At 42.7% G+C, this 19090-nt stretch overlaps 1 protein-coding gene across 4 annotated transcripts in view; it reads right to left on the bottom strand.

The window, feature by feature from the left end:
• LOC149320528 (uncharacterized) overlaps positions 1-19090 on the bottom strand; it is a 37926-nt gene that overhangs the window by 18220 nt on the left and 616 nt on the right. The window contains exons 2-7 of one of the 4 annotated variants that reach the window (XM_089500862.1): positions 14182-14654; positions 13871-13991; positions 11335-11420; positions 10402-10522; positions 7650-8918; positions 1321-3738 (exon numbers count right to left, since the gene is read on the bottom strand). In XM_089500862.1, coding sequence (XP_089356988.1) covers positions 3734-3738; positions 7650-8918; positions 10402-10522; positions 11335-11420; positions 13871-13991; positions 14182-14586 — 2007 coding nt within the window. In that variant the 5' untranslated portion in view covers positions 14587-14654 and the 3' untranslated portion in view covers positions 1321-3733. Of the gene's footprint in view, positions 1-1320; positions 8919-10401; positions 10523-11334; positions 11421-13870; positions 13992-14181; positions 14655-18786; positions 18873-19090 lie in introns of those variants that run through there. The other 3 variants (XM_089500860.1, XM_089500863.1, XM_089500859.1) reach the window with 3 other exon arrangements.

Raw genomic sequence — 19090 nt, 5'->3', positions numbered from 1 at the left:
CACACTTCATCCTATAAGCCACCTTGTGAGACAGGTCAACCTGAGGGTGACGGGACTAGCACAAGGTGACCCAGCATTGACTTGTTATCATTTTATTAATTTATATCCCACCTTTTCCCCACAACTGGGACTGAAGGTGGTGTACAAAGTTAAAACAAATACAGATAGCACATACAGATTAAAAACAGAAAAAGGTCAGCAAGTTTCATGGCTCAGTGAGACATCAACTCAGATCTCTCAACTCTTAGTCCCACACTCTAATTGTTACATCACATTGTTAGCACCAACAAGACTGTGGCAAAGCTGCACTAATACTCCTTCCAGAGAAAGAGAATTCCCTTCTTAAAAATTGTGCTTTAGCAAAAAATAGAAAAACTTACTTTTGGGGGGCTACAACTCTTAAGTCCCTCAGTTGCATGCCACAGGTATCTAGAAGTTATAGTCCCCAAAAGTAATTTTTCCAAGTTCTGGCATTTACAGAGCAAAGCAAAAGGACTGGATGTGTATCCTGTCATTCACTCCACAGCTAAAATGTGGCATCCTGTTAACACAGGGATAAATTCAAATTACGCCTGCATATTATTTTTTGGTCCTTGTGGAGGTTGAAATGCTTCACATTTTTGGTGCAACAACCAAAATGCATTCCTTCCAAACGCTTCCTTTTCTGATGCTGACTCCCCAAAACATGGTCATTTAAGTGGCCAGTGAAGAGCAGGTTACAGTTGAGGAATGCATGGACAAGCGATTATATGCACAAAGATAAAGGCATCTTCCACGTCTTGAGTTAAAGTTCCTGTAGGATGACATTGTCATACATCTGACTGCAGCCACTAGCCAAACACTTCTCAGCCATCATCTGTTCTCCACTGGCCACTAAGGCTACGTCTCCACTGCAGAATTAATGCAACATGACACCTCTTTCACTGCCATGGTTCAATGCTATGGAATTCTGGTATTTGTAGTTTTGTGAGATACTGTATATACTCAACTATATATACGCAACCTCATGTATAAGCTGAGGGAAGGTTTGGGAGACAAAATCATGGATTTTGATATGACCTATGGATAAGTCGAGGGTAAAACTTAGGGGCATGTACCAAAGGATCTGAAGGACGAAGCAAATGGAAGTGATGCCAAAGAACTTACAAAATTCCAGGAGACATAACTGTTTGTACTCGCACTAAAATTTGGATGGATTAGAGAGCAGAGCGGGGTCAAAACTTCCAGGACAGATTATATTCATGCCTTTCACCAGGGGATGGTTCCATTTTTAAGTAAGAGTAAAGTATAGTTCTTACATTGACCCGTGAATAACTGTTTTTTGGGGTCAATTTTTTGACTAAAAGTTTTAGACTTATACATGAGTATATACAATATTTAGCTTTTCCTATCAAAGAACTATGATTCCAAAACAAACTCAAAATCTCCATAGGATGGTGCCATTGCTGTCAATGCATTAATTCTGCAGTGTGGCAGCAGCCCAAATGGCTGTAGAAAGGGTGATGCAAGAGGAAAGTGTGTCCTCCAAGAAGGGAGACGTATTGTAGCTTTGCCACGGTAGAAACTGACAATACATCTTCTGCTGCGAGGTCTCTGTCGCTGGATCACAAAATACACAACTGGATGAATGCCGTTGCTGTATGTAACTATTTAGCTGCAATTCTGAGGACTGCCCTATTGAAGTCTGTCAGAATGACTTCTCAGGATATTCACAGAACTGAACCACGAGAAGAACAAAAAACAAGGGATCTCTTCACTGGTCCCAGAAAGGTCCATGCCAAAATCAACATGGGGCCATGAGACACTTGGCTCTTTGCACTACTGGAGATTAAAGTACAGCTATCAGAGAAGTGAAGGAAAAAAGCACTTCCTAGCTCTGTCTTATGACTACAGTGCAATCCTAGACACAATTTTGTTGTCGCCGTTGCAGCCCTTCAAGTCATTTCCAACTTATGGTGACCCTAAGGCAAACCTACTATAAGATTTTCTTGGCAGGTTTCTTCAAAAGAAGTTTGCCGCTGCCATCCTCTGAGGGTGAGAGTGTGACATGCCCCAAAAAAGTTGTGTAGAACTCAGCATTTAGCTCTACACATCACTGAATATATATACAGGATCAAAATTCTGTGCATGTGTAAATCTGGTTCATGGATACATGTGTCTGGTTTATGGATACGTTTGGGCACAAAGCTGTTTTGCAGAGGTATATGTAGTGGTGGTGAAGTGGCTCTCAAAGATTTCCAACTTATGGCAACCCTATCATAGGGTTTTCTTGGTAAGACTTGTTCAGAGGTTTGCTATTGCCTTTCCCTGAGGCTGAGAATGGCCAAGCTGGGAATCAAACCCTGATCTTCAGTACCCCATGCAAAACTTCCCTATGCTGCTATGTACTAACTGGTCTGGTCAGGAGGAGGCAAATTCAGAAGAAGTGGCTGGCCTGGGCTATAAGGAGGAAGGAAATTCCATCTGAGTCAAGCATCCTTGTTTCCCTTCTCCTTGCAGCCAAGACCATCTGCTTCTTTCTCTTCTGAATTCCTTCTTACAAGGTGCAAGTTACTTCCCTTTTTAAGTCTCCTCTCATAAATATATCACACATGGGCAGGGGAGGCCGAAACTCCCCCCATACACACATCTCCTTTTTAAAATCCAAACAACCTCATCTTTCAAGGGGACCAAAACTGGGAGGGATGACACATGGAGGAATTTACATTAAAAATGGCCGAGGAAGGACTTAAATTTCCTTTATCCAGGAAAGAACAAAAATCATAAATTACATTTAACAGTTTGTAAACAGTTGTGGCACCTACTCAACCTTTTCGTAGACAGTATAACATACTTAAATATATTGAATATATTTAACAAGGCTTTCTCTGTAGCAGCACCCTGACTATGGACCTCCTTACCCAAAGAATTTAGGCTGGCTTCATCTCTTTTAAGCCTTCAGCAGGCAGCCCCAAAAGTGCTGTTCGGCATGCCATTTAATGTTTGAAAATGTTGTTTTAAGCCGACTTTAGGTTTATTTTTAGTTTTAAAAGGGTGTTTTAATGTGTTTAATTTTTTAAAAAATATCATTGCATTGCTTTGTTTGTATTCATTCATTCATTGCCTTGGGAGCCATTCTGGACAATATTGAAATGCTTTAAATAATAAATAATAGTTCAGGGGTGACCAAAGTGTTAACCCTCCAGAGCACCTTTTTTCAACCATTTTACCCTGAAGAAACTCTTGAAATAATTTTCAGGTTTCAAGGAACCCCTACATTAAAATTATAACTACAGCTCAGAAAGAATGTTGTTTTTTTCTATCAAGGCATGGATCTAGTCTCAGTGGTACATGCCTTGGTTACATCCCGTTTGGACTACTGTAACGTGCTCTACTTGGGGCTGCCTTTGAAGAATGTTCAGAAACTTCAGCTGGTGCAAAAGCTGCATCCAGACTGTTAACCTGGACAGGTTACAGATTACACAACACCTCCTGTTGAAACACCTCCACTGGCTGCCAGTTTGTTTCCAGGCACATACTATGTATACTCGACAATATGTCAACCTTATATATAAGTCGAGGGCAGGTATTGGAAGCCAAAATTATGGATTTTGATATGAATTAGAACCATGTAACAAAGTGGTGGCTCAAGTGGTTAAGACGCTGACTGTTGATTGCAAGATCAGCAGGTTGGCAGTTCAAGGTCTGAGCGCCACATGACGGAGTGAGCTCCTGTCACTAGTCTCAGCTTCTGTCAACCTAGCAAATGCAAACAGATAAATAAGTACTATTTTGTTGGGAAGGTAAACAGCGTTCTATGCAGTCATGCTGGCCACATGATCACCAGAGTAGTCTCTGACAACGCTGGCTCTTTGGCTTAGTAACGGAGATGAGAGACAACTTGAATACCTTGTCAAAGGGGAATATTTACCTTTACCTTTAACAAAGGATGTAAAGGAAAACCATGGCAAAGAATTTATAAAATCCCATGATTAAAGCTGGATTGACAACAGAAGAGAGGAAAGTCAGTGCTTACAGAACAGATTACTCTCTTGTTTTTCACCAGATGTGTGTGTGAGTGTGCACGCAACGCGCACACACACACATATATATGAACGTTAAACATTGACCCATGGATAAGTCAGCCCAGGTTTTTGGGGTCACCTTTTTGACTAAAATTTCTAGACTTATATATGATTATATACAATAAGTGCTGGTTATGACCTATAATATCGTAAGTGCTAGTTATGACCTATAAAACCCTATATAGCTCAGGTCCAGGCTATTTGGCAGACTGTACCTCTCTGTATAAACTGGCCTGGGCTCTGAGATCTTCAGAAGAGGCCCTTTTCTCAGTGGCTATATCCAGACTCTGGAACTCTCTTTCCAGAGAGGCCAGAATGGCCCCCGTTGTTGTCCTTTCATCAGAAGGCCAATACCTTTTTCTTCAGACAGGCTTTTAAAACAGAAAGTTTTAAAAAAATGCCCTGAGGGAGTTGTACTGTTTTAAAGTGTATGATTTTAAGTGCTTTTATCTTTTTTAAAAAAAATGCATTCTATTTTTTAAACAAGTGATCAGTTTTAATACTGTGATAATTTAATAATTTAATAACTGCCATCCGCCGGCCTGAGAGGGAGTTCACCAGGCAAGTCCAGCTCCATCAGGACTAAGCCTGAAGGAAGGAGACTCCGCCCTCCACTACTGCCATCTGCCGGCCTGAGAGGGAGCTCGCCAGGCAGGTCCAGTTCCATCAGGACTAGCCTGGAAGCAGGAAGAGCCCTCCCTCCAGTCCATCTGCCTTGGTCCAGGCCTCAGAGGGAGAGAAGAACCACTGGACCTCATCCCCTTTCCCTCCATCATTCCCTTCTCCTTTTGTTTCATGTCTTTTAGATTGTAAGCCTGAGGGCAGGGAACTGTCTGATTAAAAATAATATTGTAAGCCGCCCTGAGAGCCATTAGGGCTGAAGGGCGGGATATAAATACCTAAATAAATAAAAATAAAAATAATCCTATTTCAAAGGTTATTTAGTATGTTTTTAATTGTACTGTGTTTTTAAATTGTGAACCACTTTGTATCCAAATTTTTGGGGGAAAGCCGGCTCTAAATAAATATATAGTTGGCCCTCCATGTTTGCGGCTTTGACTTTTGCAGCTGTGATTATTAACAGTTTTGATTACTATGTCCTCTCTAGGAATCTCTAGGTCCTCCAGTGACAATCTATTGTCAATTTCCACCAGAAGTCACACTGGAGGTACCAGAGATTTGGAGAGCCAGCACTTCTCTAGGTATTTATAGATCCTCCAGCATGATTCTATGATCATCTTCTGGCAGATGTTGACCATAGAGTTGCACTGGAGGACCTGGAGATCATAGAATCATAGAGTTGGAAGAGACCGCAAGGGCCATCCAGTCCAACCCCCTGCCATGTGGGAAATCCAAATCAAAGCATCCCCAACAGCCTCTGATTAAAGACCTCCAAGGAAGGAGACTCCACTGTTTGTTCCACTGTCGAACAGTGGAGTTTGTTCCACTGTCGAACAGCCCTTACTGTCAAGAAGTTCCTCCTAATGTTGAAGTGGAATCTCTATTCCTGGAGCTTGCATCCATTGCTCCGCATTCTAGTCTCTGGAGCAGCAGAAAACAAGCTTGCTCCCTCCTCAATATGACATCCCTTCAAATATTTAAACAGGGCTATCATATCACCTCTTAATCTTCTTTTCTCCAGGCTAAACATCCCCAGCTCCCTAAGTCGTTCCTCATAGGGCATGGTTCCTCATAGATTTCTAAAGAGGCATTATCTTAGGTAAAAAGAACAGGTTTTTTATTTGCATTTTGCAACATTCATGGGGGTTCTTCACCCCTAACCCCAGCGAATGTGGAGGGACCAAAGTAATAATCATAAATACATCTCATGAAACCCCTAGTGAGTTCTCACAGAGCCCCTAGCATTTTAGGGAACCGTGGCTGTAAAAACCCTACTCCAGATGTTGCTGAATTGCAGCTCTCATGACCCACTCATCATTACTAATTAGGGGTGATGGGAATTGCAATCCAAAAACAACTAGAAGGCCACATTCTGCTCACCTCCATGATAATATAACCCTTAGTGGATCTTACTCTTGAGTAGCCATGTATAGGATTGCACTGCAGCAAGACAAAGTTCTGAGTTTCGTTTGTTTTTGTAATCCCAGCTTCCACACATTTACTACATCAAAGGGACTAACAAGGGAATAAAGAATTAAAAGAAGACAGACAATACTGTACAGCCCACAAGAATTTAGCATAAAGCAGCAGTTAAGATAGGAATAAAACTGTGCCAATGAGAAAACTGAATACCAGTAAAAAAGCCCATTGAAAAAAGATGTCCACTGCATCCCAAAATGTAAGAAGAGATTAAACTGGGTTAAGCTTTCATCATCCAGGTATGCCATTATTTTGGCACCACCACTTAAAAAGTCCCATCCCTCATACTCTCCCCTCCCAACTGCTGCCGTTCCAAACATGGAGCAGACCTTTAGTAGGTGATTTGAATTGGTGATAGCACTGACATGTAGTCCAAATTACCACTTCTGTTCTGCTTGGAGCACTCAATAGCATGGCCTACTGCAGCTTCCAAAGTGTCTTCAGAGATGGTCCTATGTAGAGTATACTATGACAACCTAGCATGAGTGAGACTCAGGCATGAGTGATAGAAGCCAAGTCTGGTTGTGCAATGAAAAGTTATTGGTCAACACCATCATTTAATTCTTTAGGAATGGGGCCAGATCTAGCAGAAAACTCCAACCTGCAGGCTTGATTCCTAAAGGAAGGTGCAATACTGTCCAAAACACGCTGAACTATGTCTAGATCACTCAAATGGCCAACCCCTAACATGGCCAAACTCTGTTTCTCCGGCTATATTCAGGACAAAATTCCTTCAACATTCTGTGCACAAATACAGTTTCTCCTTAGTTTTTTGTTGGTTTTCCGGGCTCATACAGCTAGTACAGTTTCTCCTCTCTCGATTCTTTATTGTTCAATGAGGCCTGCACTCTGATAGACATTCTTTGTGAACACTGACAACTATTTCAATGGTTTCCTCCATGTGTGAGGTTTTTTTTTCTTAATAGAAAGGGAGATTTGCACTTGAAACAAAACTCTCATGACAATCCCAGCATTGCTGTGGTTTCTCCCTATGTTAAGAGCCTTCATGTTTCTTAAGATATGTATAGATATATATATTTAACAACCAACCTTATGCAACAACTGCAAATTTCTATGTTTTCAATTTCTCTAATTTATCTAATATGGAGTAAGGTTTTTGTCCTGAGCAAAGCTCTTTCTACAAGTCTTTCTACAATTTTTCCTACAACTTTCCCATTCTTTGATGGGAAAGTATTTTCCTTCAACACATCTAGGATTTCAATGGCTTCTCTCCTGTGTGGTTTCTCTGATGCAAGTTAAGAGAGTTAGCCCAGCAGAAGCTCTTTCCACACTCCAAGCACTGAAATGGTTTCTCCCCTGTGTGAATTCTCTGATGGCAAGTGAGGTATCGGCTGGTACTGAAGCTCTTCCCACACTCCATGCATTTAAAGCCTTTCTCAGCTATATGAATTCTTTGATGGCAAGTGAGGTAACGGCTAGTACTGAAATTCTTCCCACACTCCAAGCATTTATATGGTTTCTCACCTGTGTGGATTCTTTGATGTGAATTAAGGCTGGTGCTCCTACTGAAAGTTTTCCCACATTGCAAACATTTATATGGTTTTTCTCCAGTATGAATAATTTGATGTAAAGCAAGGGAATTAGCCCAGCAGAAGCTCTTTCCACACTCCAGACATGTAAATGGTTTCTCTCCTGTGTGAATTCTTTGATGAGAAATGATGTACTTGCTGGTAGTGAAGCCCTTTCCACACTCCAAACACTTATATGGTTTCTCTCCCAAGTGCATCAGCTGATGTGAAGCAAGGCTGGTTCGTCTACTGAAGCTCTTTCCACACTCCAAGCATTTAAAGGGATCCTCCTTTGCGTGGATTCTTTTGTGACAGGTGAGACATTGTTTAGAGTTGAAGCACTTCCCACACTCCAAACACTTAAATCGTTCCTCCCTGGTGTGAAGACGCTGATGATAATTGAGGCTTGTATTGTGCATAAACATCTTTCCACACTGCAAGCATTTATATGGTTTCTCTCCTGTGTGAATTCTTTGATGGCAGGTGAGATATTGCCTAGTACTGAAGCTCTTTCCACACTCCAAGCATTTATATGGTTTCTCTCCTGCATGATGCTGGAGATGGTAACTGAGGCTTGTACGATGACTAAACCTCCTCCCACACTCCAAGCACTTATATGGTTTCAGTCCTGCATGATGGCGCTGATGGTACGTGAGGCTGGTACTATGAATGAAGGTCTTCCCACACTCCAAGCACATATATGGTTTCTCTCCTGTGTGAATTCTTCGATGACAATTGAGGCTGCCTCTTCTGCTGAAAGTCTTTCCACATTCTAAGCATTTATATGGTTTTTTCCCTGTATGATTCATCTGATGTAAAGTGAGAGAGTTAGGCCAGCAGAAGCTCTCGCCACACTCTAAACATTTATAGGGCTTCTCTCCCGTATGGATTCTTTGATGGGAACTCAGATATTTACTAGTACTGAAGCTCTTTCCACACTGAAAGCATTTGTAGGGCTTCTCTCCTGTGTGCATTTCCCAGTGAGCCATAAGGGTGGATTTACAAGTGAAAGTTTCCCCACACAGAAGACACTGGCTCCAATCTGTCCATTGATCCATTTTATCTTGGGATGGGATCTGCCACATCTCTGCAAGGTAAGGGACAGGGGGTTCATCTGCCCACTGCTCTTTCATTTCTGTCTTTGTTGTCCACTCTTCGCCCCAGAATCTTTCCCACAATATCCCACCTGGTTCCGCTTCACTTTCAATCGTCTTCCATTCACCTCCTAGAAAGAAAAAGAAACAAACTGGCAAGATCCCAAGACATATTTGCCATAGCAATAGCAAGTACATTTTTATACCGCTTACCAGTGAACTTAAGCATTCCCTAAGTGGTTTACAAAGTGTAAGCTAATTGCTCCCAACAATCTGGATACTCATTTTAGCAACCTCCTCGGAAGGATGCAAGCTTGAGTTGAGCTTGAGCCCTTTCGCTGGTATTGAACTTGCAACCTTATGGTTTTGAATGAGTGGCTGCAGTACAGGCATTTAAGCACTGCGCCACCAGGGCTCCTGTGGAATCGTGAGAGTTGTAGTTTGTTGTGGCACCAGAATTCTTTGACAGGGAAGGCTAAATGTTTCACAGAACTACAAGTCCCATTGAGCCATGGCTCAATGCTACAGAATTCTGGGACTTGTAATTCTGTGACACATTTAGCCTTCCCTGTCAAAGAACTCTGGTGCCACAACAAACTACAAATCCCATGATTCCACAGGATGGAGTCATGACAGTTAAAGTGGTATCAAACTGCATTATTTCAGCAGTACAGCAAGGCCAAATATTTAACACAAGGGTGAGAAAACTGTGGCCCATGGACAGGATGAGGCCCTGCAAGGCCATTTTTACCCCCCCCCCCATACTTTTTTTGTAAAGGCATCTGGACTGGTAGGTGAAACGTACATCTGCATTTGTGATGAAAGGCATTTCATCACTTCTGAGGCCGTAGGCTAGGTTAGGAAGCCCAGGACAGGTGGTATGATATACACAACTCTGTTCTCCGATAAAGGAAAATTGGTGGAGAATTCGGAAGGAAGGCTTGGAAAGCTGCCACCACTGTCCCTCAGCAAGAGCCATGAAAGTTTGTTTCCCATGAGAGCTAGGCCTCTAAACAAGCTGGCAGGGAAAGCAGGAACTTTTACTACAAAAATAACTTTCCAAACTCAAAATCCAAGAGGAAAGAAAAGGAAGGAAAGCCACTCCTGGGAAGAAAGAACTATTCCAGAGAACTTATGCCAGGGTCAGTATTACGCCATGTTCAGTACACATACCACTGAGTTTGAAGCATCCGCTTCTAGTAGTGGCACAGAATCAACAGAGGAAGCTAAGGCCTTCGCAGCATCCTGAAGTCTGGCCTGATCCAATAAGGCATTTCTAAAATGTGCATAAGAGATTCCAGCCCTGAAGCATCCTACTTCTTTCTGAAATGAGGAAGGGAATCATGATGACATTCCATAATGTCATTTTGACAAGCCTACCAGCTGAGATGTTCCTAGGAAGAGCTCCCTGAAACCAGCCAAGCTGGAAGAAGATAACCCGTGGAAATGTAGCAACAGGGGTAAGAAACTGGTGGCGTTCCAGATGTTGCTAAAGTACAAATCCCATCATGTCTGGACTGGCTAGCACTGATGGGAGTTTGTCCAAGAACAACTAGAAGACTAACAGCAATATTCAAACCAAATAGATCAGCCAAGCACAAAAAACTGACTTACCTAGAGAGGCCACAAGTTCCAAATTCTCCTCCATGACCTCTGCATGCAGGGCTCTTTGGTTCGGACGTAGCAGGGCCCACTCCTCATTGGTGAAATCCACAGCCACTTCCTCAAAGGTCACCTGAAAAGCATGAAAAATCTCTTCCTTATTCGTGGAAGAAATACGTTATGCAAGGCCAAAGAAGCTCCAGGGGAGGATTCAGGATTTTGGAAGTTGCCTGCCAGAAGGGCAACTTACACAGAAGCAAAGGGGTTTGTAAAGTTGAAGGCTTTCATGGCTGGCATCCATAGGTTTTGTGGGTTTTTCGGGCTATGTGGCCATGTTCTAGAAAGTTTTCTCCCTGGCGTTTCGCCAGCATCTGTGGCTGGCATCTTCAGAGAATGCTTGCCTGGAAAAAGTGGGTCTATATATACTCTGAATGGTATCTCATTTGCATTTACTGAGTCCTTATTTTGCTATTCCTCAGGACTCAGCAAATGCAAATGGGAAACCATTCCCATTCAGAGTCAGGGGTTTTCCCAGCAGATAATGATCACCAATTAGCAGACATTAATCCTCTTTTGTAAATTTGTGTAAATTTACAGCGCTTTATTAATTTATTAAGGTTAATAATAATAATAATAATAATAATAATTTTGCATTAGCCTCCCAGGCTGAAGCCAGCCATCAACACAGAACAATACACATGCAAATCACTCCTGCATTCCCAGGCTCACACAGTATATATACACCCAACTTTTTCCAAGCAAAACATTTACTGAAGATGCTAGCCACAGATGCTGGCGAAACATCAGGAAGAAACCTTTCTGGAACATGGCCGCATAGCCCGAAAAACCCACCAAAATTATAGCAAATGGGTTGTTTAGGGCCAGGGGATGGACAGAGGAATCCAGATAATCTCCTATCTTGCTTTTCAGCAATCTTGTCCATACCTGATCCAGCTGTGCAGAAGCCGCTTCCTTTGCATCACAATTTAATGGCAAGCGGGTAGACACTGCTGGTATCCTTGATCTAACTCCTGCAAGGGAGAGAGAAAAATTAATGATTTTTATTATTACTACTCTACTATTATCACTGTCATTGTAATTATCATTAGTGGTATAAAAACAAAACAATAATTTAAAACAATCCCAGATTAAAGCAGTAAAATGACTTATACAGGTTAAAAACATATTAAATACAACTAGTTAAAACAGCTTAAAAGGCTATGACAATTTAAAACCATGTATGTATAAAGCAAATAATGAGCCTGAGGCTTTGTCTTGACTTGACACCAAAAATAAACCAATCAAGCTTCCAAGGGAAGGGCATTCCACAAGTGGGGTGCCACAAACAAAAAGGTTCTGCTCCCATATCCTCCCTCATTGTACTTCTCCCAGTGCAGGGACACAAAGGAGGGGCCCTCGTGCAGTTATCAGGAAGGTGTATATATATTCTGTGCCTTCTTTTTGTAGCGGTATTGTGTAGAGTTATTAATTGTTGCCGTTGTTGTTAACCAGAGTTGATCTCAACTCATGGCGACCTTGTGCATGAAACATCTCCGAGATTCCCTGTCCTCCGCTGTTCTGCTTAAGTCCTGCAATTTTACACCCATGACACCTTAATAGAATCCATCTATCTAGCATGTGGTGGTACTCCCAATGCATACATTAAAAAAGACCTTATATCCCACATCTCTCAATGCAGCAATAATATACAACAAACTAATAATAAAAGTTTATGAAACATAATAAAATGTAATACTCAACATTAGGAGGAACTTCCTGACAGTAAGGGCTGTTCGACAGTGGAACACACTCCCTCGGAGAGTGGTGGAGGCTCCCTCCTTGGAGGTTTTAAAGGGGGTTGGACTGGATGGTCCTTGGGGTCTCTTCCAACTTTATGTAATAAAAGGCAGGTAAAGGTCTGGAAATCATGCCCTATGAGGAGTGGTTTAAGGAGCCTAGTATGTTTAGACTGGAAAAGAGAAGGCTAAACATACCTTTTAGTTTAGCCTTTTAAAAAGCTATGTTTAAATATTTGAAGGGATAGTATATTGAGCAAGTTTGCTTTCTGCAGCTTCTGAGATTAGGTCACAGAGCAATGGATTCAAATGAAAGGGAGAAAGATTCCACCTAAAAATTAGGAAAAACTTCCTGATGAGTAGAGCTGTTCAACAGTTGATTATACTCCCTTGGATTGTGGCGGGGTCTCCTTCTTTGAAAATATTTTAACAGAGGCTGGATGGCCATTTATTGGGATTGCTTTGGTTGTGTGTTCCTGCATGGCAGGGGATTGGACTAGACAACCCTTGGGGTCCCTTCTCACTCTGTGATTCTTTGAACATAAAAACAGTGGCTGATATAGTTTTTTTGTGGGTTTTTTGGGGCTATGTGTCCATGTTCTAGAAGAGTTTATTCCTGATGTTTCACCAGCCTCTGTGGTGTAGTAGTCAGAGGTGTTTATCACACTATACTCTTATAGTGCTACTATTCCACTTTAACTGCTCTAGCTGCCTCCTGTTGCATTCGGGGATTTGCAGTTTTAAGGAAGGGTATTTAGAATTCTCAGGCAGAGAACTTCTCTGCCTGAGAATTCTAAATACCCCTCCTTAAAACTGCCAATACCAGAATGCAACAGGAGGCAGCTAGAGCAGTTAAAGTGGAATAGTAGCACTATAAGAGTATAGTGTGATAAACACCTGAGTGTTGGAGTAGGACTCTGGGATCACAGGGTAAGAATCGCAGCTCAGCCATAGAAACCCATTGAGTGACCTTGGACACATTACCCCCTCCCCCCCAAAAGACTAATAGGAAAGTAATGATAAACCTCCTCTGAAGAAGACCTTAGATTGGGATTATCATAAGTCAAAGATGACTTCGGTGCACAACAACAACGTTTATACTGTGAGGCCTGGTTTGTTATTTCAAATCAAGAACAGGGGTTCCTTCCCTTACGCGAGGGATCAGTTCTGGACACACACACCCGGTAAGGGAAATTTTGCATATGCTTGAGCTCCATTAAAGATAATGGGGCTTGTGTCCTCAGCGGCGTACGTGACATTGCTTTTTCCGGTGCATGGCGCCGTTTTTTCCAGCACATCTTCCAGCTTATGCTTGAAGCCACGTAAGGCACACTCGTGTATGACACAAGCGCACTATACTTTGTGGGGAAAGACAGTGTTGTAGTCTGAGGCCTGGTAGTTAGTACAGTATAAGGAACCAGTGTGACCTTTTGGACTGAGTGCTGGACTAGGATTCTGGGAGACCAGGGTTCAAATTCTTCCTTAGCCATGGAAACCCACTGGGTAGCTTTTGGCAAGTCATCTCCTCTCAGCCTAAGGGGAAGGCAATGGCAAATCTTCTCTGAATACATCTTGTGAAGAAAGCCCTAGGAGAGGATTGCCATAACATGGAACCAGCTTAAAAGCAAATAACAAGAACTATTTTCAGGTGCTACAAGGGTGAAGGATACCCTACAGATTCTTACTCAGTACAGGGGCCCCTCCATCACGCTCTTCTTTGATCCCCCAGGGCAATAGCTTATGTCCAGAGTCTGATGAAGGCTTCTGTTTCTTAGGGAATTCAGTGTCCTTTTCCACAAGGCACACCTGCAGGAGAAAGAGCAATCAGAAGGGGGAGGGGACAGGATTAGAAAAATAAATTTACATAACAAGACCTGAAGGACTGAATATCACTGACACTTCCCAGAAAAAAATGGGCAAACTGGATATTTTTAAAACACTGTATTCTTTGAAATATTCTGAGCTTTTTGAAATAACCAGGAGGAATTCTTCTCACCTGCTGTTTTTTCTCCTTTTTCTCCTCTTCCTCACTCAGGAGGAAACCCTCTGCCAGGGCCACTGCCTGGGAGCTGGTCACTGCTCCACACTCTCTCACCCAGTTCTCCATCTCTGGGGGAAGGACAGCCAAGAACTGCTCCAGGATCACCAGGTCCAGCATCTCAGCCTTGGTGTGTTGCTCTGGCTTCAGCCATCGATGGCAGAGAGCATGGAGTTGGCTGCAAACTTCCCGGGGACCCTCAGCCTCCTGGTATCGGAACTGTCTGAAATGCAGGCCATGTACACCTGAGTTGGTGGCATCGTCCTCTTGGCTCTTCTGCATGTTTTTCCCCCGGAACTTCCCAGCCTGTATGGTATGAAGGTTTTTCCTAGTGCTTAATCCAGCTGACTCTTGCTTGTTCATCTTGGATCACTTATTCTAAGAACCTTCCCAGAAGCCTGAAGGGAGTCTTCTTTATTTCCTGGTAATTTCTGTCAAAAAGCACAAAGTGATTAACTAAACTAGTAATAGTACGAGGTACCTATAAAGTTAGCAAGATACCCTATGAATTGTCTATTATTCACCCTATTAAGCAGGGCAGTATTATACCATCAAATTCCAGCTGGTTTCAGATTCAGATTCCAGATACAGAGGTGGGGAAGCTCAGGACTTGAGGCTGAATCTCTAGTCTCAAAGTAGGCCCATGGACTTCAAAATGATGCCATCGTTTGGTGGTTTCCCAGCTTGTGTACGATTAGCACTAACCACCCATCATGACACAGCTCTGTTAGCCTGCTGCAGCATAAAAAATATGAAGAAACCTTGTAGGCCCTCTCCTTGACTAATGGAGAAAAGTAAATGTATAGCATAAGCTTTCATGGATGCCTGTTCACTTCATCAATGCATAGCATGAAGTCTCCATGGACAGACATATACAGCAACAAGAGGGTTGGAGGGAAGTGTAAACTGTAATAGAAATGTAGAAGCCATGGATATGGAATGGAATGCAAAGTTCAGCTTCAAAGATAGTTAGTTAAAGGTGGAAGATAAAGCAGATAAACATGAAAAATGGAGGAAATTCTTGCTCTAAAATGACAAATCAGGTGAATGCGACAGTCAGGAACGCCTGTTATCAGCTCGGCTGATACACCAGCTGCGCCCTTTTCTGAAAGTAAGAGATCTCGAGACTGTTGTGCACGCGCTGGTAACCTCATGCCTTGACTTCTGTAATGCACTCTACATGGGGCTACCCTTGTGCCTGGTTCGGAAACTACAGCTGGTTCAAAACATGGCAGCCAGGCTTGTGTCAGGAACATCTAGAAGGGACCATATCACTCTGGTTCTGAGGTCCCTCCACCGGCTGCCTATTGGTTTCCGGGCCCAGTACAAGGTGTTGGTTATTATATATGGAGCCCTGGTGGCGCAGTGGTTAAATGCCTGTACTGCAGCCATTCACTCAAAACCACAAGGTTGTGAGTTCAAGACCAGCAAAAGGGCCCAAGCTCGACTCAGGCTTGCATCCTTTCGAGGTCGCTAAAATGAGTACCCAGACTGTTGGGGGCAAATTAGCTTACTTGCTAATTAGCTTACTTGCTGTTCACCGCTATGATCTTTGGAATAGCGGTATATAAATAAAACAAATTATTATTATTATTATTATTATTATTATTATTATTATTACCTTTAAAGCCCTAAATGGCTTGGGTCCAAGCTATCTCAGAGACCGCCTCTTCCCATACAATCCTCCCCGCACCCTCCGGTCCTCTGGGAGGAACTTGTTGCAGCCTCAAAAATTGAGGCTTGTGGCGACCTCCCGGAGGGCTTTTTCTACTGTCGCCCCCAGGCTCTGGAATGACCTGTCAGACAAGATCCGTCAATTAACATCTTTGGACAGCTTCAAAAAGGCTGTCAAGACGGATCTCTTCAGGCAGGCCTTCCCAGACTGAAATATCCTGGCCTCAGGATCTCAGGATCTCCCCACTCCTCAGTAATGTCTCCAAAGCCCCCTTTTTCTTTCTTTAGAACTGAAGTTGCAGTGGTTTATTGGTTGGTTTTATTTTGCTTAATTTATTGTTGGTTTACCTAGTTATTGTGGTTTTAAATTAGGTATGCAGTTTAATAACTTTTTAAGGGGGGAGGGAAATATATTGTTTTTATGTTGTATGTTATTTTAATGTTGTAAACCGCCCGGATTGGTTCGCCACAGGGCGGTAGATAAATTTATTATTATATTATTATACTAATACAGATATACAGGGCCAATAAAGTATTGCAATAATGGAGACATGAGACCACTACTTACATCTTTGGGATGACAACTCATGTTTTAGTATGTGTACATTTCAGAAAAAGGAACAGGCAACCTCTGTGTATCCCTCGCCTAAGCCAACCCTATGAAATTCACTGCATCACCCTAAGTCAACAGGCAACTTGAAGGCACACGCACACATACAGCCTGCCATAAAACTACGTGTTTTTTTGAAATCAAGTTCAGCCCTCAACCTGAAAAAGGTTTCCTATATTTGTACTACAGTAGGGGTGGACAACTGCAGACAGTCAGGGATCAATGTTTCAACCGCTAAGATATTCTGTGGGCTGTGTTAGGCCCAAAAAGAAAAAAAGGAAGAAAGGAAAAAACAACCAAGAGATGGTCGAATTTCTATTTGCTCATCCTGTTTCCACTCTGGTGTTTGTTTGTTTTCAATTGGAGGAGATACCCCCAAATCTCACAAAAAGCCCCTCCAGGAACTAAAAATTTAAGCTTTTATTTGGCCAAATGATTTTTTTTGGGGGGGAGGGGGGCTCAGAAGGCTCTGCAGTTTGCAAAAATGGCCTTTGGAGGCTATATGCAGCCCTTGAAGAGAAACTGGTTAGAAGAGATTTCATAGGTCAAAGCCTTCAAAAAAGGCAGACTAATGAAAGCTTCCTGGATTTCTGTCCCCAGTAACACTCCAATGTTGGGGGCAATCCTGGATGCTTTCCAAATTCTATCTTAAGCCAAGGCAGAAACGGGAGAATCCAGAACTCAATGAACTTCTGGCCTTCCAGAAGGTGATGAACGATCACCCCACAGCATTGGCTGCACAAGCTAGAACTGATGGGAATTGGAGCTCAACGACACCTGTGGAGCCTTCGAGTTGTTTTCCATTTATGGCAACCCCACTGCGAGATTTTCTTGGCAGGTTTTGTCTACCAGGTGGTTGCCTTTGCCTTCCCCTGAGGCCAAGAGTGTGACTTGCCCAAGGCCACCCAGTGGATTTCCATGGCCGAGTGGGGATTCGAACTCTGGTCTCCCGAGTCAGAGTCCAGCACTCAAACCGCTACGCTATACAGGCTCTCAAAATCTCCATTAGTCTCCCACGTGGCTATACTATACATACCTACCTCATTATTTACTCTACGTCATCCTTGTGGGTCTATTAATACTTTCTGAGCAAATTTCAGCCTCCCTCTCATTGCCTGCCCCCAGAAGCAGATAGTAAGCTCATAACAACAAAAATAAAACTGCACAGACCTTTCTTATAGGGAAAGAAAGGGGACTACGTGGTCCTCCAGAAGTTTGGAAAAACATGCAATCCTAGGCTGCATCTGCACTGCAGAACTGATGCAGTTTGTCACTGCTTTAACTGCCACAGCTCCATGCGACGGGATTCCAGGGTTTGTAGTGTTTTAGGGAGATATTTCGCCTTCTCTGTCAGAGAGCTCTGCTGCCACAAAAAACAACAAAACCAGGTTTCCATAGGATGAAGCCATTGCAGTTAAAGTGGTGTTGTTACAGAAATCAATTTTATAGACATCTTAACAAAGACTTTCTGTGACAAAATTCTATTGGAGGTAAACAGTTTTAAACATACAAAAATTCATTCAATCAGGACAAAGAATTCTGAATACATCAAAATCTCATGACTTATGCATTAGCAACCTATGCCACTTTCCAAGCTTTCCTCTTCTCAAAGGCCTCTCTCCAAATATCACGCATCAACCCTGGCCTTGCACTCAGTAGTCCACACATTCCATGCAAACCCTTTATCAACAAACATTATTCTGACTCAAAGTAGACATCCTGCACCAGCATTTATCCTTCAAAATATGTCACACCAACCTTTCTACACATCTTGTTAAAAGTCCTACTTCAGCAAACTTTTACTATGGTTAGCTTCACCCTTTTGGGGTCTCTTTCTATTATTCATTTAAGGGAACTAGATATTGATTGTATAGAACTAAAATTGAATATTGCCACTTGCCATCTCAGTGTCAAACTGCATTAATTCTGCAGTGCAGATGGAGACTTAAAAAGTTTGAAGGGCCCACAAGGGCCATCCAGTCCAACCCCATTCTGCCATGCAGGAACTCTCAATCAAAGCATCCCCTTTGACAGATGGCCATCCAGCCTCTGTTTAAAGACCTCCAAAGAAGGAGACTTCACCAGATTCCAAGGGAATGTGTTCCACTGTTAAACAGCCTTTACTGCCAGGAAGTTCCTCCTAATGTTGAGCTGGAATCTCTGTCCCTGTATGTTGCATCCATTGTTCTGTGTCCTAGTTTCTGGAGCAGCAGAAAACAAGCTTGCTCCCTCCTCAATATGGCATCCCTTCAAGTAGTTAAACAAGATTATCATATCACCTCTAAACCTTCTCTTCTCCAGGCTAATCAGCCCCAGCTCTCCTCATAGGACATGGTTCCTAGACCCTTCACCATTTTAGTCGCTCTCCTTTGGATACGCTCCAGTTTCCCAATGTCCTTTTTGAATTGTGGTGCCCAGAAGTGGACACAGTATTCCAGGTGGGGCCTGACCAGAGCAGAATAGAGTGGCACATCTGGGGGAGGGAGGAGGGGGGCAAATCTGAAAACTACTATTACAGAGCAGTGCAACCTGGGAGTATCTATGGGGGCTGAACAGTTCTCACCCCTTCCAGGATCCCAATGG

Source organism: Sceloporus occidentalis, unplaced genomic scaffold, assembly GCF_023333645.1.
Source record: "Sceloporus occidentalis isolate IW3139 unplaced genomic scaffold, rSceOcc1.0.p SCAF_1, whole genome shotgun sequence".
Classification (NCBI taxonomy): Eukaryota; Metazoa; Chordata; class Lepidosauria; order Squamata; family Phrynosomatidae; genus Sceloporus; species Sceloporus occidentalis.
This window is presented reverse-complemented; position numbering and strand designations above follow the sequence as displayed.